Source organism: Mobula birostris, chromosome 3 (genome assembly GCF_030028105.1).
Source record: "Mobula birostris isolate sMobBir1 chromosome 3, sMobBir1.hap1, whole genome shotgun sequence".
NCBI lineage: Eukaryota > Metazoa > Chordata > Chondrichthyes > Myliobatiformes > Myliobatidae > Mobula > Mobula birostris.
In genome coordinates, this window is record NC_092372.1 from 153,196,753 (window position 1) to 153,220,215 (window position 23,463).

At 42.1% G+C, this 23,463-nt stretch overlaps 1 protein-coding gene across 4 annotated transcripts in view; it reads left to right on the forward strand.

The window, feature by feature from the left end:
• Positions 1-23,463, forward strand: part of tex10 (testis expressed 10) — a 90,653-nt gene that overhangs the window by 18,329 nt on the left and 48,861 nt on the right. For 3 of the 4 annotated variants that reach the window (XM_072253508.1, XM_072253510.1, XM_072253509.1), the window contains exons 5-8: positions 3,899-4,133; positions 13,499-13,611; positions 14,777-15,018; positions 17,823-17,961. In XM_072253508.1, the coding sequence (XP_072109609.1) occupies positions 3,899-4,133; positions 13,499-13,611; positions 14,777-15,018; positions 17,823-17,961 (729 nt within the window). The remainder of the gene's footprint in view (positions 1-3,898; positions 4,134-13,498; positions 13,612-14,776; positions 15,019-17,822; positions 17,962-23,463) is intronic. The other variant, XM_072253511.1, reaches the window with a different exon arrangement.

The following is a 23,463-nucleotide window of genomic DNA, read 5'->3' on the forward strand; positions in this document are numbered from 1 at the left end:
ATTAAATAGTAATATGTAAATTATGCCAGGAAATAAGTCCAGGTCCAGCCTATTGGCTCAGGGTGTCTGACCCTCCAAGGGAGGAGTTGTAAAGTTTGATGGGCACAGGCAGGAACGACTTCCTATGACGCTCTGTGTTGCATCTCGGTGGAATGAGTCTCTGGCTGAATGTACTCCTGTGCCCAACCAGTCCATTATGTAGTGGATGGGAGACATTGTCCAAGATGGCATGCAACTTGGACAGCATCCTCTTTTCAGACACCACCATGAGAGAGTCCAGTTCCATCCCCACAACATCACTGGCCTTACGAATGAGTTTGTTGATTCTGTTGATGTCTGCCACCCTCAGCCTGCTGCCCCAGCACACAACAGCAAACATGATCGCACTGGCCACCACAGACTCATAGAACATCCTCAGCATCGTCCGACAGATGTTAAAGGACCTCAGTCTCCTCAGGAAATAGCGATGGCTCTGACCCTTCTTGTAGACAGCCTCAGTGTTCTTTGACCAGTCCAGTTTATTGTCAATTCGTATCCCCAGGTATGTGTAATCCTCCACCATGTCCACACTGACCCCCTGGATGGAAACAGGGGTCACTGGTACCTTAGCTCTCCTCAGGTCTACCACCAGCTCCTTAGTCTTTTTCACATTAAGCTGCAGATAATTCTGCTCACATCATGTGACAAAGTTTCCTACCGTAGCCCTGTACTCAGCCTCATCTCCCTTGCTGATGCATCCAACTATGGCAGAGTCATCCAAAAACTTCTGAAGATGACAAGACTCTGTGCAGAAGTTGAAGTCCGAGGTGTAAATGGTGAAGAGAAAGGGAGACAAGACAGTTCCCTGTGGAGCCCCAGTGCTGCTGATCACTCTGTCGGACACACAGTGTTGCAAGCACACGTACTGTGGTCTGCCAGTAAATCACAATAGAATCAGTGAAAGACAGCACCTAACACGACGGACAAACAACCAATCTACAAAAGACAACAAACTCTGCAAATACAAAAGAAAAGAAATGGTAACATGAGATGGAGAACATGAGATGAAGAGGCCTTGAATGTGAGACCATAGGTTGTGGGAATATTTCAGAAATAGGGTGAGTGAAGTTATCCCCTCTGCTTCAAGAACCTGATGGTTAAGGAGTAATAATTGTGCTTGAATGTGGTGGTGTGAGTCTTGAGGCTCCTGTACCTTCTTCCTGATGGCAGCTATCTCCTATCTCCTTTACCATAGCATTGGAGAGGGATAGGAACAGACAAGTTAGGAAAGGGTTTAACTGGAGTAAGGGGAGATATGAGGCTATCAGGCAGGAACTTGGAAGCATAGATTGAGAACAGATGTTCTCAGGGAAATGTATGGAAGAAACATGGCAAATGTTCAGGCGATATTTGCTTGGAGTTCTGCATAGGTACATTCCAGTGAGACAGGGAAAGGATAGTAGGGCACAGGAACTGTGGTGTACAAAGGCTGTTGTAAATCTAGTCAAGAAGAAAAGAAGAGCTTACAAAAGGTTTAAAAAGCTAGGTAATGATAGATATCTAGAAGATTATAAGGCTAGCAGGAAGGAGCTTAAGAAAGAAATTAGGAGAGCCAGAAGGGTCCATGAGAAGGCCTTGGCAGACAGGATTAAGGAAAACCCCCAAGGCATTCTACAAAGTATGTGAAGAGCAAGAGGATAAGATGTGAGAGAATAGGACCAATCAAGTGTGACATTGGAAAAGTATGTATGGAACCGGAGGAGATAACAGAAGTACTTAAAGAGAACTTTGCTTCAGTATACACTACGGAAAAGGATCTTGGTGATTGTAGGGATGACTTACAGCGGATTGTAAAGCTTGAGCATGTCTATATTAAGAAAGAGGATGTGCTGAAGCTTTTGAAAAGCATCAAGTTGGATAAGTCACTGGGAAAGGACAAGATGTACCCCAGGCTACTGTGGGAGGTGAGGGAGGAGATTGCTAAGCCTCTGGTGATGATCTTTGCATCATCAATGGGGACGGGAGAGGTTCAGGAGGATTGGAGGGTTGTGGATGTTGTTCCATTATTCAAGAAAAGGGGTAGAGATAGCTCAGGAAATTATAGACCAGTGAGTCTTGCTTCAGTGGTTGGTAAGTTGATGGAGAAGATCCTGAGAGGCAGGACTTATGAATATTTGGAAAGGCATAATGTGATTAGGAATAGTCAGCATGGCTTTGTGAAAGGCAGGTCGTGCCTTATGAGCCTGATTGTATTTTTTGAGGATGTGACTAAACACATTGATGATGGTAGACCAGCAGATGTAGTGTATATGGATTTCGGCAAAGCATTTGACAAGGAACCATATGCAAGGCTTATTAAGAAAGTAAGGAGGCATGGGATCCAAGGGGACATTGCTTTGTGGATCCAGAACTGGCTTGCCCACAGAATGCAAAGAGTGGTTGTATATGGGTCATGTTCTGCATGGAGGTTGGTCACCAGTGGTGTGCCTCAGGGATCTGTTCTGGGACCCCTGCTCTTCGTGATTTTTTTATAAATGACCTGGATGAGGAAGTGGAGGGATGAGTTAGTAAATTTGCTGATGACAGAAAGGTTGGAGGTGTTGTGGATAGTGTGGAGGGCTGTCAGAGTTTACAGCGGGACATTGATAGGATGCAAAACTGGGCTGAGAAGTGGCAGATGGAGTTCAACCCAGATAAGTGTGAAGTGGTTCATTTTGGTAGGTCAAATATGATGACAAAATATAGTATTAATGGTAAGACTCTTGGCAGTGTGGAGGATCAGAGGAATCTTGGGGTCCGAGTCCATAGGACACGCAAAGCTGCTGTGCAGGTTGACTCTGTGGTTAAGAAAGCATATGGTGCTTTGGCCTGCATCAATTGTGGGATTGAGTTTAGGAGCCAAGAGGTAATGTTGCAGTTATATAGGACCCTGGTCAGACCCCACTTGGAGTACTGTGTTCAGTTCTGGTCACCACACTATAGGAAGGATGTGGAGACCATAGAAATGGTGCAGAGGAGATTTACAAGGATGTTGCCTGGATTGGGGAGCATGCCTTATGAGAATAGGGTGAGTAAACTCAGCCTTTTTTCCTTGGAGCGATGGAGGATGAGAGGTGACCTGATAGAAGTGTATAAGATGATGAGAGGCATTGATCGTGTGGATAGTCAGAGGCTTTTTCCCAGGGCTGAAATGGCTAGCATAAGAAGGCACGATTTTAAGGTGCTTGGAAGTAGCTAGACAGGAGATGTCAGGGGTAAGTGTTTTACGGAGAGGGTGGTGAGTGCATGGAAAGGGCTGCTGGCAGCAGTGGTGGAGGTGGATACAATAGGGTCTTTTAAGAGACTCCTGGATAGGTACATGGAGCTTAGAAAAATAGAGGGCTATGGGTAACCCTAGGTAACTTTTAAGGTAAGGATATGTTCAGCACAGCTTTGTGGGCCGAAGAGCCTGTATTGTGCTGTAGGTTTTCTATGTTTCTATGTTTCAAATTCAAACCCACTTCTCCCACACCCAGCTTTGAGCAACTGTGGTCTTATTTACCCTGTGTCAATTTCCATGTAACTCAGTTAATAAATCAGAGATTATTACCTTTTTGGTCCTGCATTTTAATTTAGTTCCTAGCTGCTCAAATACCCTCAGCAGAACCTCCTTACTTGTTCTCCTTACATAGTTGGTACCCACATGGACCATAACAACCAGATCTTTGTGTGGATTCAAAACTGTGATCAATAATTTTCTTGATATGTAGGAAAAGGGATATTGGGAATTAGTGCATGAAAGTAGCACAGTGGTTAAAGAAAATCTGTCATGATTGTACTAAATAATAGGAGTGGCAATAAGTTATCAATTGGCCTCGGACTATATTTTTATATTCTGATGAGAATGAGCATCCATTCATTTTTTTTTCCATTACACTAGACCTTCACATGATGCTGAAGAAGGTTTGTCTTCAGTAGAGAATCTGAAAAGCTTCATTCAAATCCTGGTACCTCTTCTGTTGGAGTGTTGGGTGGAAGCTTCCCCTGCTCAACCTGCTGGCCCTTCACCAGGCAGTCTACTTGAACTGGAAGCCATGCAGCTTAAACTGCAGGTCCTTAGCATCATCCAGCTGTTGTGGAAGTTAATAAAGCACCAAGATGATACTGAGAAACTGGTAAGGAGGAATATTCAAATTAATTATTGAATGAAATTGTGCCTTAATGAGATTTTTTTCCCGATGGGGTAGGGCCACTGGGTTAACAAAAACTTAACCTATGCTCTACCCCATCATTGACTTTCCCTATTGTTCTTTGCCTTTTCCTCTTTCTCTGCATTTAAAAATTTATATATAATTTCTCATTCTTCCCATTGTCATGACGCCTTGTCTCTGTAACACACACAAAGTGCTGGTGGAACACAGCAGGCCAGGCAGCATCCATAGGAAGAAGCACAACCGACTTTTCAGGCTGAGACCCTTCGTCAGGACTCAGTCTCGGCCTAAAACGTCGACTGTGCTTTTTCCTATGGATGCTGCCTGGCCTGCTGTGTTCCACCAGCACTTTGTGTGTGTTGCTTGAATTTCCAGCATCTGCAGATTTCCTTGTGTATGCCTTGTCTCTGTTTCTTTTTAGACAGATGCTGATTGACTTACTCAGTGTATTCTTCTTTTCTTTCAGATTTCCAGCATTCAAGTAATTTGCTGTTTTCCTTATTCTGTAAATCCCTTTCCAAATTCCTTTGCAGATTGACTAAGAATGCTATGTCCATATTCATAGCTTTCTTTGTTACAAGTACTGTTTATGGGTGAAGCATGATACTGTATAAGTTGTGGAAAATGAAAACATCTCATACTTTGATTAAGGAGATTTTGCATTTGGAAATGGAATGTTGCAATCTCTGATGTTTTCAGCTTATTAATTTATATTCAAGAATAGAGGCTTATATACAAAAAAAAACCACACTTAACTGTGTTTGTGTCAGCCATGCAGATTACAATTCTGGCTCTGATTTTATTTCCTAATTCAAGATAACCCACTCCTGTCTGCTTCTTACAAACGTTTGTACATGATAGTTTTCCCTCTTTGCTTTATAAGCATTAGCATTTGAAAGGGCTTTTCTTAGTAATGCTTCATAGATTTCTGCTCGTAATTAGAGCACCAGGATTTTCAGTGTGAACAGTTTGAAATACATCTGCATTTTTGAGAATCTCAGTTTAAATTTTATTTGTAGCTTCTTGAGGCTTTATGATTAGTTTATACCCCACCAATTTTTTGTTCAAGAAAGGTAATAGAGATAACCCTGGAGATTATAGACCATCAGTGGTGGACAAACTACTGGAGAGGATTCGTACGGACAGGATTTACTGGTATTTGGAGAACCATAGTCTGATTAGGGATAGTCAGCATGGCTTTGTTAGGGGCATGTCGTGCCTCACGAGCCTGATTGAATTTTTTGAGGAAGTGACAAAACAAATTGATGAAGATTCAGCAGTGGATGTGGAGTACATGGATTTTAGTATTCAACAAGGTTCCGCATGGTAGGCCCATTCAGAAAGTCACGAGAAATTGGATCCAGAGAAACATGGCTGAATGGATTGCCCACAGTAGGAAAAAGGTAGTAGCAGGTGGAACATACTCTGCCTGGAGGTACTTGACCAGTGCTATTCCGCAGGGGATCTTGCTTTTGCGATTTTTGTAAAGACTTGGATGGGGAAATGGAATGATGGGTTAGTATGTTTGCAAATGACATGAAGGTTGGTGGTGTTGTGGATAGTATAGAAGGCTTTCGAGGGTTATAACAAGACATTAATAGGATGCAGAGCTGGGCTGAGAAGTACATGGATTTCAATCCAGAAAAGTGTGAAGTAATCCACTTTGGATAGTCGAATTTAAAGGCAGAGTACAGGGGTTAATGGCATGATTCTTAGTAGTGTGGATGAACAGAGGGATCTTGATGACCAGGTTCATAGATCCCTCAAAGTTGCCGCACAAGTTGATAACATGGTTAAGGTTTTTGTAGTGTTGGAGGATTGAATTCAAAAGTTGTGAGGTAATGTTGCAGCTGTATAAAACTCTGGTTGTACCACACCTGGAATATTGTGCAACATAGATTTCAGCCCGCAAAGTTGTGCCGAACATGTCCCTACCTTAGAAATTACTAGGCTTACCTATAGCCCTCCATTTCTTTAGGCTCCATGTACCAATCCAAAAGTCTCTGAAAAGACCCTATCGTATCCGCCTCCACCACCGTTGCTGGCAGCCCATTCCATGCACTCACCACTCTCTGAGTAAAAAACTTACCCCTGACATCTCCTCTGCACCTACTCCCCGGCACCTTAAACCTGTGTCCTCTTGTGGCAACTATTTCAGCCCTGGAAAAAAGCTTCTGACCATCCACAAGATCACTACCTCTCATCATCTTATACATCTTTATCAGGTCACCTCTCATCCTCCGTCACTCCAATGAGAAAAGGTCGAGTTCCCTCAACCTGTTCTCATAAGGCATGCTCCCCAGTCCAGGCAACATCCTTGTAAATCTCCTCTGCACCCTTTCTATGGCTTCCACATCCTTCCTGTAATGAGGCAACCAGAACTGAGCACAGTATTCCAAGTGGGGTCTGACCAGGGCCCTATATAGCTGCAACATTACCTCTCAGCTCCTAAATTCAATTCCACGATTGATGAAGGCCAATGCACGGTATGCCTTCTTAACCACAGAGTCAACCTGCGCAGCTGCTTTGAGTGTCCTATGGACTCGGACCCCAAGATCCCTCTGATCCTCCACACTGCCAAGGGTCTTACCATTAATACTATATTCTGCCATCATATTTGACCTACCAAAATGAACCACTTCACACTTATCTGGGTTGAACTCCATCTGCCACTTCTCAGCCCAGTTTTGCATCCTATCAATGTCCCGCTGTAACCTCTGACAGTCCTCCACACTATCCACAACACCTCCAACCTTTGTGTCATCAATAAACTTACTAACCCATCCCTCCACTTCCTCATCCAGGTCATTTATAAAAATCATGAAGAGTAAGGGTCCCAGAACAGATCCCTGAGGCACTCCACTGGTGACCCACCTCCATGCAGAATATGACCTGTCGAAAACCACTCTTTGCCTTCTGTGGGCAGGCCGGTTCTGGATCCACAAAGCAATGTCCCCTTGGATCCCATGCCTTCTTACTCTCTCAATAAGTTGCATGGGGTACCTTATCAAATGCCTTGCTGAAATCCATATACACAACATCTACTGCTCTTCCTTCATCAATGTGTTTAGTCACATCCTCAAAAAATTCAGTCAGGCTTGTAAGGCACGCCCTGCCCTTGACAAAGCCATGCTGACTATTCCTAATCATTTTATACCTCTCCAAATGTTCATAAGTCCTGCCTCTCAGGATCTTCTCCATTAACTTACCAACCACTGAAGTAAGACTCACTGCTCTATAATTTCCTGGGCTATCTCTACTGCCTTTCTTAAATAAAGGAACAACATCCGCAACCCTCCGGAACCTCTCCTGTCCCCATTGATGTTGCAAAGATCATCACCAGAGGCTCAGCAAACTCCTCCCTCGCCTCCCACAGTAGCCTGGGGTACATCTCATAGTCATAGTCATACTTTATTGATCCTGGGGGAAATTGGTTTTCGTTACAGTTGCACCATAAATAATAAATAGTAATAGAACCATAAATAGTTAAATAGTAATATGTAAATTATGCCAGTAAATTATGAAATAAGTCCAGACCAGCCTATCAGCTCAGGGTGTCTGACCCTCCCAGGGAGGAGTTGTAAAGTTTGATGGCCACAGGCAGGAATGACTTCCTATGACGCTCTGTGCTGCATCTCGGAGGAATGGGTCTCTGGCTAAATGTACTCCTGTGCCCACCCAGTACATTATGTAGTGGATGGGAGACATTGACCAAGATGGCATGCAACTTAGACAGCATCTTCTTTTCAGACACCACCGTGAGAAAGTCCAGTTCCATCCCCACAACATCACTGGCCTTATGAATGAGTTTGTTGATTCTGTTGGTGTCTGCTACCCTCAGCCTGCTGCTCCAGTTCACAACAGCAAACATGATTGCACTGGCCACCACAGACTCATAGAACATCCTCAGCATCGTCCAGCAGATGTCAAAGGACCTCAGTCTCCTCAGGAAATAGAGACGGCTCTCACCCTTCTTGTAGACAGCCTCAGTGTTCTTTGACCAGTCCAGTTTATTGTCAATTCGTATCCCCAGGTATTTGTAATCCTCCACCATGTCCACACTGACCCCCTGGATGGAAACAGGGGTCACCGGTACCTTAGCTCTCCTCAGGTCTACCACCAGCTCCTTAGTCTTTTTCACATTAAGCTGCAGATAATTCTGCTCACACCATGTGATAGAGTTTCCTACCGTGGCCCTGTGCTCAACCTCATCTCCCTTGCTGATGCATCCAACTATGGCAGAGTCATCAGAAAACTTCTGAAGATGACAAGACACTGTGCAGTAGTTGAAGTCCGAGGTGTAAATGGTGAAGAGAAAGGGAGACAAGACAGTCCCCTGTGGAGCCCCAGTGCTGCTGATCACTCTGTCGGACACACAGTGTTGCAAGCACATGTACTGTGGTCTGCCAGTCAGGTAATCAAGAATCCATGATACCAGGGAAGCATCCACCTGCATCGCTGTCAGCTTCTCCCCCAGCAGAGCAGGGTGGATGGTGTTGAACGCACTGGAGAAGTCAAAAAACATGACCCTCACAGTGCTCACTGGCTTGTCCAGGTGGACGTAGACACGGTTCAGCAGGTAGACGATGGCATCCCCAACTTCTAGTCGGGGGTGGTAGGCGAACTGGAGGGGATCCAAGTGTGGCCTGACCATAGGCTGGAGCAGCTCCAGAACAAGTCTCTCCAAGGTCTTCATGATGTGGGAGGTCAATGCCCTCATCCGGTCCCGGCGACTTATCCAACTTGATGCTTTCCAGAAGCTCCAGCACATCCTCTTTCTTAATATCTACATGCTCAAGCTTTTCAGTCTGCTGCAAGTCAGAACTACAATCACCAAGATCCTTTTCCATAGTGAATACTGAAGTAAGGTATTCATTAAGTACCTCTGCTATTTCCTCCAGTTCCATACACAATTTCCCACTGTCACACTTGGTAGATCCTATTCTCTCACATCTTATCCTCTTGCTCTTTACGTACTTGTAGAATGTCTTGGCGTTTTCCTTAATCCTGCCTGCCAAGGCCTCCTCATGGCCCCTTCTGGCTCTCCTAAGCTTAAGCTCCTTCTTATTAGCTCCTTCTTATTAGCCTTATAATCTTCTAGATCTCTAACATTACCTAACTCTCTGAACCTTTTGTAGCTCCTTCTTCTTGACTTGATTTATTACAGCCTTTGTACACCATGGTTCCTGTACCCTACCATAACTTCCCTGTCTCATTGGAATGTATCTGTGCAAAACTCCACACAAATATCCCCTGAACATTTGCTACATTTCTTACGTACTTTTCCCTGAGAACGTTTCCAATTTAAGCTTCCAATTTCCTGCCTGATAGCCTCATAATTCCCCTTACTCCAATTAAACGCTTTTCTAACTTGTCTGTTCCTCCTATCTCTCTCCAATGGTAAAGGAGATAGAATTGTGATCACTATCTCCAAAACGCTCTCCCACTGAGAGATCTGACACCTGACCAGGTTCATTTCCCAATACCAAATCAAGTACAGCCTCAATGTGTCAAGAAACCTTCCTGAACACACCTAACAAACTCCACCCCATCTAAACCCCTTGCTCTAGGGAGATGCCAATCGATATTTGGGAAATTAAAATCTCCCATCACGACAACTCTATTATTACACCTTTCCAGGATCTGTTTCCCTATCTGCTCCTCGATATCCCTGTTACCATTGGGTGGCCTATTAGAAAACACCCAGTAAAGTCATTGACCCTTTCCTGTTCCTAACCTCCACCCACAGGGACTCCATAGACAATCCCTCCATGGTGTCTACCTTTTCTGCAGCCGTGACACTATCTCTGATCAACAGTGCCACACCCCCACCTCTTTTGCCTCCCTCCCTGTTCTTTCTGAAACATCTAAAACCTGGCACTTGAAGTAACCATTCCTGTCCCTGAGCCATCTAAGTCTCTGTAATGGCCACCACATAATAATTCCAAGTACCGATCCACACTCTAAGCTCGTTCGCTTTGTTCACAACACTCCTTGCGTTAAAATAGAAACATCTCAAATCTTTGGTCTGAGCGCATCCTTTCTCTATCACCTGCCTAACCTCCTCCTCGCACTGTCTACAAGCTTTCTCTATTTGTGAGCCAGCCTCCTCTTCCTTAGTCTCTTCAGTTTGGTTCCCACCTCCCAACAATTCTCGTTTAAACTCTCCCCAGTAGCCTTAGCAAACCTCCCCGCCAGCATATTGGTCCCCCTGGGATTCAAGTGCACCCTGTCCTTTTTGTACAGGTCACACCTGCTCCAAAAGAGGTCCTAATGATTCAGAAATCTGAATCCCTGCCCCCTGCTCCAATCCCTCAGCCACGCATTTATCCTCCACCTCATTCTATTCCTATTCTCACTGTATCGTGGCACAAGCAGTAATCCTGAGATTACTACTTAGGTGGTCCTGCTTCTCAACTTCCATCCTAACTCCCTGTACTCTTTTTTTTCAGCACCTCTTCCCTTTTCCTACATATGTCATTGGTACCAATATGTACCACGACTTCTGGCTGTTCTCCCTCGCACTGCATGATATCTTGGATTTGATCTGAAACATCCTGGACCCTGGCACCTGGGAGGCAAACTACCATCCGAGTTTCTTTCCTGCGTCCACAGAATCGCTGTCTGACCCCCTAACTATAGAGTCCCCTATCACTGCTGCCATCCTCGTCCTTTCCCTACCCTTCTGAGCCACAGGGCCAGACTATATGCCAGAGGCATGGCCACTGTCGCTTCTCCCAGGTAGGCTGTTCCCCCCCCAACAGTACTCAAAAAGGAGTGCTTATTGTCAAGGGGTACAGCCACAGGGGTACTCTCTAGTACCTGACTCTTCCCCTTCCCCCTCCTGACTGTGACTAAAATGCAGGAGGACTCAGCAGGTTAGTCAGCATCTATGGTAATGAATAAAGAGTCGACGTTTCAGGCCAAGACAAATGTTCGATCTAATTTGTAATAACCAGTGTGCACAAAAGTCTTGTGCTGTGCAATTTCTTGCCCAGTGACAACAACACGTGCACACTGAATAATTTCTTCAATGAAATCAGTATAAATAAACCAGTTCTAAAAGCTGCAGACAAATCATTGCAATCTCCATGTTGTTAACGTGATCCGCGTCAGGAACTGGAAAAGGAAATGTGATTATGTATGATTGTGAAATATACTTAACATGCTAACAAGGTAGAGGGTGTGGTTTAAATTCCTTTGTGCTCCAATAGCAAATGACATGTTTTCATGCGCACACCTTAGAGGGAACATTGTCGGAGACCCTTCATCAGGACTGGAAAGGGAAGGGGAAGATGCCAGAATAAGAAGGTGGGCGGTGTAGGAGGAGGATAAACTAGAAGGAGATAGTTGAACCAGGTCGATGGGGAGAGGGAGTGAAGTCGTAATATGGCAGGTTATAAGTGGAAAAGGCAAAGGGCTGGAGAAGACGGAACCTGACAGGACAGGAGAGTGGATCATGGGAGAAAGGGAAGGAGAAGGGGTACCAGAGGGAGGTGATGGACATGTGAGGAGAAGAGTTAAGAGGTCAGAGTGGGGAAATGAAGAAGGCGGGGGGGAAATAACCAGAAGCTGGAGAAATTGATATTCATGCCACTAGGTTGGAGGTGATGTAGATGGAATGTGATGTGTTGCTCCTCCAGCCTGAGTGTGGCATCGTTGTGCAGAAGAGGAGGCCGTGGACTGAATGGGCCGGTGTACCATATCAGGGATAAACGCCAGGTGGGATATTAGTGGGGAGTGCCACCTAGGCAAGCAAATCACAGAGGATGCAGAGGCTTGTAGGGTGGTAGGTGAGGACAAGAGGAACTCTATCCCTGTTAAGACTGGGGGGGGAAGGGTTGAAGATGGAGTGAGTGTGGATGTCTGGGAGATGCAGGTGAGGGCAGCGTCAATTGTGGAGGACGGGAAACCCTGCTGTTTGAAGGAGGAGGACATTTCTGTTGTGGAATAGAAAGCCTCATCCTGGGAACAGATAGGGCGGAGACTAAGGAACGGAGAAAAAGGAATGGTATTTTTACAGAAGACAGGGTGGGAAGAGGTAAAGTTAAGATAGCCATTGGAAGTGGTGAGTTTATAAAAGTTAGCAGTAGACCATTTGTCTCCGGCGAAGGAGACAGATAGATCAAGAAAAGGGAGACAGGTACTTAATTATATTTCTTCACAAACAGGAGAAAATCTGCAGATGCTGGAAATCCAAGCAACACGCACAAAATGCTTCGGCAGGCCTGGAGATGGGTCTCGGCCGAAACTCCGACTGTACTTTTTTCCATAGCTGCTGCCTGGCCTGTTGAGCTCCAGCATTTTGTGTGTGTTGCTTTATTTATATTTGTATTCTTTTTGGAATATTGTGTTAATTTCTGGTTGCTTCACTATAGAAACAATGTCAAAGCTTTATGTAGGGTGCAGAAGATATTTGTTTTTATTTAGAGATACAGTGTGGAATAGACTCTTACAATCCTTCGAGCCACGCCGCCCAGTAACCCACTGATTTAACCCGAGCTTATTCACGGGACAATTTATGGTTACTAAGTAACATACTACGGTATGTCTTTGGACTGTGGGAGGAAACCGGAGCACCCGTAGGAAATCCATGTGCAGTTGGGAAGCAACGTACAGACTTACAGAAAACACTGGAATTGAACTCCAAGCTCCAGTACCCCAAGCTTCAAGGTTAGAGAGCATGTCAGAATCAGAATCAAGTTAAATATCATTGGCATATGTCATGAAATTTGTTAGGTAGTGTTCATTGGTTCATTGTCCATCCAAAAATCTGTAGTGTTCCTGAAACTTTGAGCTTGTGTCTTATGAGGAGAGGTTGAATGAGCTAGGGTTTTTCTCTGAAGCGAAGGAGGATGAGAGGTGACTTGATAGAGGTGTACAAGAAGATAAGATACATAGTTTGAGTAGACAGCCAGAGAATTTTCTCAAGGTGGAAATGGCTAATATGGTTTGGTGGAGGGGGGGGGGGTGGTGGTGGTGGTGGACATAATTCTAAAGTGATTGGAGGAAAATATGGGGGGGGGATGTCAAAGGTATCCCTTTTATACAGAGAGCAGTGGATGCATTAAACAAGGGGTATTGGTAACGGCAGATACATTGGGGATATTTATAAGACTTTTTGATAGACACATTAATGAAAGAGGGAGGGAAGGGTTAGATAGATCTTGAGCAGGTTAAAATTTCGGCACAACATCATGGGCTGAAGGGCCTTTACTTTGTTGTATTGTTCTGTGTTCAGTTCGAAAGATTTTGGTATACTTAGACTAATATGCTATAATGCCTTATAGTTAAATGCTTTTAAAAAAAATTGTTTCCATGTTTTTCAGGAACTCTGGCTCCGAAATCACTATCTTTGTGATTTTAAAGATCATTTCATCAGGCATTTTCCTTATTCTGTGCTGGAGACACCCAGAAACAGAAAGAAAGATTGGGATAAAAAGTAAGTAAACAATTTTGATATGATGGAAATGGAATGATATGGAATTAGTACATGAAAGTGATATTCTGGTTCAAAAATCTATTAGGAAAACTTTCTTTTACTGCTTCGCAAGGAGCTTAATGTTAAATAAGTGTATTGCAATTATAATCATCTCTTTTCATTGATGGGTTAAACTGATGGGTTAAATATCTTGATAACCAGGGTTTCTTTGGTGGAAAGCTTGCATAAACAACATAATCATGATGGAGTTTCAGATCAATGCTAACATAGCCTCATTCTGTAACAATTTGTTACATAAAATGACTTGGTGTTAGATGACCCCATCAATTAGCTTCCGATAAATTTACTTTTAAAAGATTGTATTGCAAAACACAGCTTTTTGAAAATTAAGACAGATTTGCTTGATAACAGCAGAGTGGAACAACAAGAAGTGCAGCTCCTTACAGTTCAAGCAATCCAGGTTTGGTTATGACCTCCAGTGCTTCCTGTGTGAAATTTGCTTGTTTTCCTTGTATTTATGAGATTTCCTCAGATTCCTTCCTCGACGGCTCTTTACCTTTCCTACCCACCTGGCGTCACCTATCATCTTCTAGCTATCCTTCTTCCGCTCCCCACACCTTTTTGTTCTGGTGTCTTCCTCCTTCCTTTCTAGACCTGAAGAAGGGTCTTGGCCCAAAATGTCGACTGTTTATTCTTTTCCATAGATGCAGCCTAACCCGCTGAGTTCCTCTAGCATTTCGTGTGTGTTGCTGTGAGGACATTCCCCTCTTCTACCTCACACCCCCACCACTACCCCTACCCTTGCTTGGGTTTCTTCCAGTGTCCTAAAGGCACATTGGTTGGTATGTTAATTGCCTTCAATAAGTTATCTGGTGTGGGAACCAAGGGTAGTTAATGACGTGTGTGAGAGAATAGGTTACATCGAGCCAATATAGTCTGGCTGAGCTTTATGGTGTCTTCCTACATTGTGAGGAAATAGAAAATTGAATTCAATTTGCACTTCTGGAGTACTGTATTTGAGTATGTTTCCTTCATTAAAAAATCAAATTATTAATTTGGCTGATGGTATAAAACATTTATAAATACAAATTAATGAAGTTACTTTTATCTTATTCTGCATTAATTGTGTACCAGAAGAAAGTCATTAATTTTCACTTATTTTCAGGGATAAACAAGGAGCAACATTTATGAACAATGCAGACCATTCTCTTGCATTGAATCTGGCATTGTGTCAGGTCATGGTGTCACTCACCAATTCTTTAACTGTCCATCAGGATTCAGACTGGTTAGAGCAAATACGAAAATTTGTGACTGAAAATTTGTCAGATGGTAGGAAACTGACCTGCCAACAGCTGAGTGGGATGCTAATGCTGGTTTGGAGGCTTGTATTGATACAGCACAACAGAGGTGAGATAAAGCAATGAATAAGTAAAAGTCAGCATTAATGTTAAAAAGTTGTGTACTTTGCATATTGCAATCCACTAAGCTTATGCAGTGCATTAGGTGGCTGTGACAACTAGACGTGACACATTCATAAACCAGCTATTTCCTAAACAGTTTTTTATTGTTGCCTTTAACATACTGAGTCCTGTTGGTTTTTACTCATTGGAAGTTTGAAAGTATTAAATAATTTATAATGAAGTTATCTGCTTGAACATTCGATATTTGTTAAAGCATTACTTTCAATATACATTCAAAGAGAAATGGAAAGAGAAAGAAAAGATTTTAAATTATTTCCTTTTTTAGTCTCATTGGGTTCTGTTATGATGTCATCGGGTATTTTGCTTATGTGCCCATCGATTAAGTACAAACCTAGTTGGGCATAGGCAGATATTTAGCTATTTTTAGCTTTAGCTTTCCTCACTGTGGCCACTCCCCCACCATGAGACATCCACATGGAATATATTCATAGCAGAAATCAGGAGTGGGTCTGGGAGATTGTATTTAAGCTCTCTGGAATGTAGGTTCATTGGGGCCAGTTATTATGCTTTGAGTGTACTTTGGAAATGTACCTTATTGAATCTTAGGGAGTTTGGATCTTTAAGCAACTAGTTTTCTTTAACTGTTTCTGGGAATAATGCGGAAGGTGCAGGATCAGTTCATTCCAAAGAGGAAGAAAGATCCTAAGGGGAGTAAAGGGAGGCTGTGGCTGACAAGGGAAGTAATGGACAGTATGAAAATAAAAGAGGAGTATAACATAGCAAAGACGAGTGGGAAGCCGGAGGATTGGGAAACTTTTCAAGAGCAACGGAAGGTAACTAAAAAGGCAATACGTGGAGAAAAAATGAGGTACAAAGGTAAACTAGCCAAGAATATAAAGGAGGATAGTAAAAGCTTCTTCAGGTATGTGAAAAGGAAAAAAATAGTTAAGACCAAAATTGGGCCCTTGAAGACAGAAGCGGGTGAATTTGTTATGGGGAACAAGGAAATGGCAGACGAGTTGAACAGGTACTTTGGATCTGTCTTCACTAGGGAAGACACAAACAATCTCCCAGATGTAATAGTGGCCAAAGGACCTAGGGTAATGGATGAATTGAAGGAAATTTATATTAGGCAGGAAGTGGTGTTGGATAGGCTGTTGGGTCTGAAGGCTGATAAGTCCCTGGGACTTGATGGTCTGCATCCCAGGGTACTTAAGGAGGTGGCTTTAGAAATCGTGGATGCATTGGTAATCATTTTCCAATGTTCTATAGATTCAGGATCAGTTCCTGTGGATTGGAGGGTGGCTAATGTTGTCCCTCTCTTCAAGAAGGGAGGAAGAGAGAAAACAGGGAATTATAGACTGGTTAGCCTGACGTCGGTGGTGGGAAAGATGCTGGAGTCAATTATAAAAGATGAAATTACGACACATCTGGATAGTAGTAACAGGATTGGTCCAAGTCAGCATAGATTTACGAAGGGGAAATCGTGCTTGACTAATCTTCTGGAATTTTTTGAGGATGTAACTATGAAAATAGACAAGGGAGAGCCAGTGGATGTAGTGTATTTGGCCTTTCAGAAAACCTTTGATAAAGTCCCACGTAGGAGATTAGTGGGCAAAATTAGGGCACATGGTATTGGGGGCAGAGTACTGACATGGATTGAAAATTGGCTGGCTGACAGAAAACAAAGAGTAGCGATTAACGGGTCCCTTTCAGAATGGCAGGCGGTGGCCAGTGGGGTACCGCAGGGTTCAGTGCTGGGACCGCAGCTGTTTACAATATATATTAATGATTTAGATGAGGAAATTAAAAGTAACATTGGCAAATTTACCGATGACACAAAGCTGGGTGGCAGTGTGAAATGTTGAGGAGGATGTTATGAAAATGCAGGGTGATTTGGACAGGCTGGGTGAGTGGGCAGATGCATGGCAGATGCAGCTTAATGTGGATAAATGTGAGGTTATCCACTTTGGTGGTAAGAACGGGAAGGCAGATTATTATCTAAATGGAGTCAAGTTAGGAAAAGGGGAAGCACAATGAGATCTAGGTGTTCTTGTACATCAGTCAGTGAAATCAAGCATGCAAGTACAGCAGGTAGTGAAGAAAGCTAATGGCATGCTGGCCTTCATAACAAGGGGAATTGAGTATAAGAGCAAAGAGGTCCTTCTGCAGCTGTACAGGGCCCTGGTGAGACCACACCTGGAGTACTGTGTGCAGTATTGGTCTCCAAATTTGAGGAAGGACATTCTTGCTATTGAGGGAGTGCAGCGTAGGTTCACAAGGTTAATTCCCGGGATGGCGGGACTGTCATATGTCGAAAGATTGGAGCGACTGGGCTTGTATACTCTGGAATTTAGAAGGCTGAGAGGGGATCTTATCGAAACATATAAGATTATTAAGGGATTGGACACGCGGGAGGCAGGAAGCATGTTCCCGCTGATGGGTGAGTCCAGAACCAGAGGCCACAGTTTAAGAATAAGGGGTAGGCCATTTAGAACAGAGTTGAGGAAAAACTTTTTCACCCAGAGAGTGGTGGATATATGGAATGCTCTGCCCCAGAAGGCTGTGGAGGCCAAGTCTCTGGATGCTTTCAAAAAGGAGATGGATAGAGCTCTTAAAGATAACAGAATCAAAGGTTATGGGGATAAGGCAGGATTTGGATACTGATTGTGGATGATCAGTCATGATCACAGTGAATGGCGGTGCTGGCTCGAAAGGCCGAATGGCCTACTCCTGCATCTATTGTCTATTGTCTATTTTCCCCAATTTATTCTTTGTACTTATTTTCAGCAGCTACAGAGGAATTGCTAAGAGCAGTTTACACACAGTACCAGCAACAGGGACTTGCTCTTTCTGTTCGCACCATGTTGATCAATTTCTTTAGCGGTCTTTACCTGAGAGAGAAAACATCGAATCTTCAGATTGCTAGGTAAAGTATACATTCCCCTCAACAATGAGTGTACAGACAATGTTTCCAATGTAGAAATGATATGATTCCTGTCTGGCTAAGTAAGGATATCATTATGTCCTTACAAATGCAAGAAAAAGTTTGTGAACCTTTTGTAATTACCTGGTTTTTTGTATTAATTACTCATAAAATGTGGTCAGATCTTTATCTATGTCACAACAGTAGACAAACACAATCTGCCTAAACTAATAACACCCAAACAATTGTACTTTGCATGTCTTTATTGAACACATTGTTTAATCATTTACAGTTCAGGCTGGAAAGAGTATGTGAACCCTTGTATTTAATAACTGGTAGAACCTCCTTTAGCAGTAATAACCAGACCTTTTCTGTAGCTGCCATCAGACTTGCACGGCGAGGAAGAATTTTGGACCATTCCTCTGTACAAAACTGTTTCAGTTCATCAATATTTCTGGGACACCTTAATGACTAGCCCTCTTCAGGATATTGCACAGCATCTCAAATTGGTTAAGGTCTAGACTCTGACTTGGCCATTCCAAAGCACAAATTTTCTTCTTTTTAAACCAATCTGTTGTTGATTTACTCTTGTGTTTTGGATCATTGTCTTGTTACATCATCCAACTTCTATTAACCTTCAGGTGACAGACCACTACCCTGACATTCTCCTGTAAAATGTCTTGATACAATTTTGAATTCATTGTTCCCTCGACAATTGAAAGCTGTCTAGGCCTGATGCAGCAAAGCAACTCCAAACCATGATGCTCCTTCCACCGGGCTTCATCAGGTTTTGGTGTTGGTATGCAGTACCCTTTTTCCTCCAAACATAGCGGTGTGCATGTCTGTCAGCAAAGTTCGACTGTTGTCTCATCTATCTACAGAACGCTGTCCCGGAAGCCTTGTGGAATATCCAGGTGATCTTTTGCAAACTTGAGACATGCAGCAATGTTTTTTTTTGTTGGAGAGCAGTGGTTTTATCCATCGTGTCCTTGCTTGAACACCATTCTTGTTTAGTGTTTTTCATATAGTGGACACATGAACAGAGACTTTAGATAGTTATAGAGATTTCTGTAGGTCTTTTACTGTTACATTTGGGTTCTTTTTTGCCTCCTTTAGAAAGTTCTAGAGATTTCTGTAGATCGTTTGCTGATATATTTGGGTTCTTTTTCACCTCCTTCAGTATTGCACATTGTGCTCTTGGTGTGATCTTTGCAGGATGCCCACTCCTAGGGGGAGTAGCAAGGATACTGAATTTCCTCCATTTGTAGACAGTTTCTCTTTACTGTGGATGGATGAACACTCAGGTGTTTAGGAATGATTTTGTAGCCTTTTCCAGCTTCATGCATCTCTACAATTCTTCTAAGATCCTCTGAAAGTTGTTTCAATTGAGGCATGGTGCACATAAACAGTTCTTTCATGAGAAGAGCAGGCTCTGTCAGTAACCTGCCTTTGTGTGTCTTTTTTATGGGGCAGGGCATCTCTGCAACCCACACCTCCAATCTCATCTCATTGATTGGAACATCTGACTCCAAATAGCTCTTGTAGAAGGCATTACCGCAGAGGGTTACATACTATTATGAACCTAGACTATGATTGTTTAAATAGTGTATACTCAGTATTGAAGAAAAGAAGTACAATTATTTGTGTGTTATTAGTTTAAACAGATTGTGTTTGTCTATTATTGTGACATAGATAAAGATCCGGCCACATTTTATGAGTAATTAATGCAGAAAAGCAGATAATTGCAAAGGGTTCACAAAGTTTTTCTTGCAACTGTATATGGTCTAGAATACTATTCTTCATTGTTGGAAAATTTGAGGCTGCAAGTCAACTGCACTGACAGTGCTCTGTAACATTTTTGTTGATGAACGTTTATTGATGAAACAGTTAAATTAATTAGGTAGGAAATGCACTGCCAACTACTGTTGCTTTGCTCAAGTGCATTAAGTGTTTATGTAGTCTACTATTTGCATCTAGTCCAATATTTCCAGACAGTGTCGTCTTCTGAGATTCAGTTGTACATTTGTGTCAGGACCAATACAATTATTGATTACTTTTGTGACAGCTGTTTGGGAATCTTGAGCTCCATATCGATTTTCTGTTTGGAGTGAACCAAGTTCCCTAGCAATGGGCATCTGTTACCCGGACAAATTTTAAGCAGTACTTGTGACTGAATATGTTTGCTGTCACTTTTACCCTGTTGTTTGCTGAACTTGGCTAGGTTTCAGCTTCTTTTCCAATTCAGTAAAAAAACACAAAAGACTGCAGGGGTAAGGGTTGGTGGGTGATAGGTCCACCTTCGTGATATTCTGAGTCTTTCTTTCTGTTTGATGCTTTATTTAACTATTGCTTCTCTTGACTGTAGGGCTAATCAATAGGGAGATGTTCTGATTTGTTGCTTGTGCAATTACCTTGTGCCTTTCATGAGATGGCACTTTTTAAATTTAGTGTGCAGGGAGCATTGTTTTGATTAACATAATCACTGGCTTTGGACATTCATGTGAAGGCAGGCATTTATTACTTACAATTTCTTACCCTTTAAGTGCCGATGAGGTCCGTGCACAGCTGTGGTTCACCATATGAAGTTATTTCCACAATCTGTTGTGTTTTTCATTGAAATAAGCTTCCTAGGCCATTTCAATTAGAAGTTAAGAATCAATCATGGATTTCCTGGTGGCGGCTGATGGAGTAACAGCAATCTGCCGTTGCTCCAACTCTAATTATCTTATTATTTCCAACCTGTCTTGAAACTTTTTTAAGTGTGACATTCTTTCATTATGGATACAAGGAGGGTCAGAGGTACTAAAAAGGATGATCTCCCTGCTTCTTTGGATTCTATTATGGATTTGCTGCAAAGTCATACATGAGAAGCCTCTGAGAAGTTTCAACAATTCAGCTCTGAATTTAAGCAAATAGATGGTAAACTGGATTCTATTCAATAAACTCTTAATGAACACGATAAATGTATAAAAAATAACGAAGACAGAATCTCTGGAAACGGAAGTGGATGATTTGCAAAAGCTTTGTGAAAAGCAATCAAAGTCCAATGAAAAGTTAAGACAGAAGATTATCGACCTAGAAAATAGAAGTAGAAGAAACAACCTATGGGTTCTGGGTCTTGAAGAATTAATCGAAGGTAATCATCCTATGGAATTTTTTGCAAGAGTTATTTCCGGAGATTTTGACGTCTGTGCCTAGGATTGATGGAGTTCACAGACCTCCTGTATTTAGCCCTCCTAAGGGTCAGAGAGCAAGATCAGTAATAATCTGTTTTCAGGAATTTAAAACAAAGGAACTCTTAATTCGTAAATCTCGTTGAAGAGGCATGATTGACTATCATGGTTGTAAGATTAGAATTGTTGAAGATTACTTGCCTGAGGTTATGCAGGAACGTGTTAAGTTCAAAGAATTTATGTCTGAGCTTTTTAATAAGGGTTTCAAGCCTTCCCTTCTCTAACCAGCCCGACTCAGAATCACACTTAAAGATGGATCTTTCGAATGGTTCCGTTCGACTGTTGAAGCACAAAGGTTTTCAAAATCTGAAGGCTAGCTGTTTAGTTTGTCCTTACATGAAGACACAAGATTAAATGAGAAAATTTTAATTCACAAATCCCGTCGAAGGGGCATGATTGGCTATAGGGTGGAATATTAAGATTCTCGAAGATTATTTGCTTGAGGTTATGCAGGAACGTGCTAAGTTTAAACAAGCTTTGTTGGAATTTTTTTAAACAAGGGTTTTAACCCGTCCCTTGGCTACCCAGTTTGACTGAAAATCTCATTAAAAATGGATCCTTCGAATAGTTTCGTTTGAATGAAGAACAAAGATTTTTTTAAATTTGAAGGCTAACTGCTTAGTCTGTTTTTTTCCTGAAGATATAAGATTAAATGTTTAATGTCTAGTGTTAATGTTTAGTGTTAAGAATAAAGCTAATAAAGAAAGAATTGAATTAGCCAATCAATTGAAACAATTAGATCAAAAATTTGCTATAGCTCCAGATCCTGTTTTATATAAAAGACATGTTGGAAGTTAAAACTAAATATGATCTTCTGTTACCATATCCAATTGAAACTCAACTTCTTAAAGATAAAACTCAATTTTACATTCACAGGGATAAATTAGGCAAAGTATTGGCCAACCGATTGTAAACTTTTGTAGTTAAACTTCAAATTAAAGAAATTTGCAAAACTAATGGTGATAGGACAACTGATCACTCTGAAATAAATGATACCTTTAGATAATTCTATTCTAAACATTATAGTTCTGATTCCCCTAAAGATAATACTGTAATGAAGAATTTTCTAGATCAATTAAATTTTCCTGTACTTTCTGCAGATAATTGCAAACAGATGGATCAACTCATTTCTTATGAGGAAATTGCCGAGGCTATACGTTCATTACACTCGGGGAAGGCTCCGGGTCCAGATGGATTTTCTGGAGAATTTTATAAGGCTTTTTCTTCATTAATTATACCGCAGTTACACTTAGTCTTTTTAGATTCTTTCAAATTGGGTAGTTTGCTTCAATCTTTTTATGAAGCTTCTATTCCGCTTATCCTAAAAAAGAACAAGGACCCAACTGAATGCTCTTCATATAGGCCAATTTTATTACTCAATGTTGATACTAAAATTCTTTCTAAAGTTCTGGCTCGTAGGATTGAAAATATTTTACCTCCTATTATTTCTGATGATCAGACGGGATTTATTAAAAACCGACATTCCCATTTTAGTATACGCCGTGTATTAAATGTTATTTACTCTCCTTCTCAGGAGATGTTGGAATGTGTGATATCCTTAGATGCTGAGAAGGCCTTCGATCAGGTTGAATGGAATTATTTATTTAAAACCTTCGTAAAATTTAATTTTGGACCAGATTTTATTCAATGGATTAAGTTGCTTTATCTATCTCCTTCTGCTCGGGTTCTTACTAATTTTCAAAATTCCAAACCATTTAAACTTCACCACGGAACTAGACAAGGCAGTCTGTTGAGTACTTTGCTTTTTGATCTAGCTTTAGAACCCCTGCCATTGCTTTTCGAGAATCTAATGATATCTGTGGTATTTTAAGGAGAGGTATCACCCACAAAATCTCACTTTATGCTTTTTATCTCTAATGTTGATACCTCGCTACCTTGCGTACTTTCTTTACTCTCACGTTTTAGCCAGTTTTCAGGATATAAATTGAATCTACATAAGAGTGAATTATTTCCTTTAAGTAGTTTGTTATCAATTAATACTAATCTCCCTTTTACATTTGTAAGGAATCCATTTACTTATTTGGGGGTGTCAGTCACTAAGAATAGTGGTCCCCAACCACTGGGCCACAGAACATGTGCTACCGGGCCGCGAGGAAATGATATGAGTCGGCTGCACCTTTCCTCATTCCCTGTCACGCCCACTGCTGACTTCAACACACGCGAGGTCACCAGTGACCCAAGATGTGCAAAGGAATGGGTACGTGACCCAGTTGTGAATGTTTCCGATGAATCTTCCGTGTCAGCGCGGGGA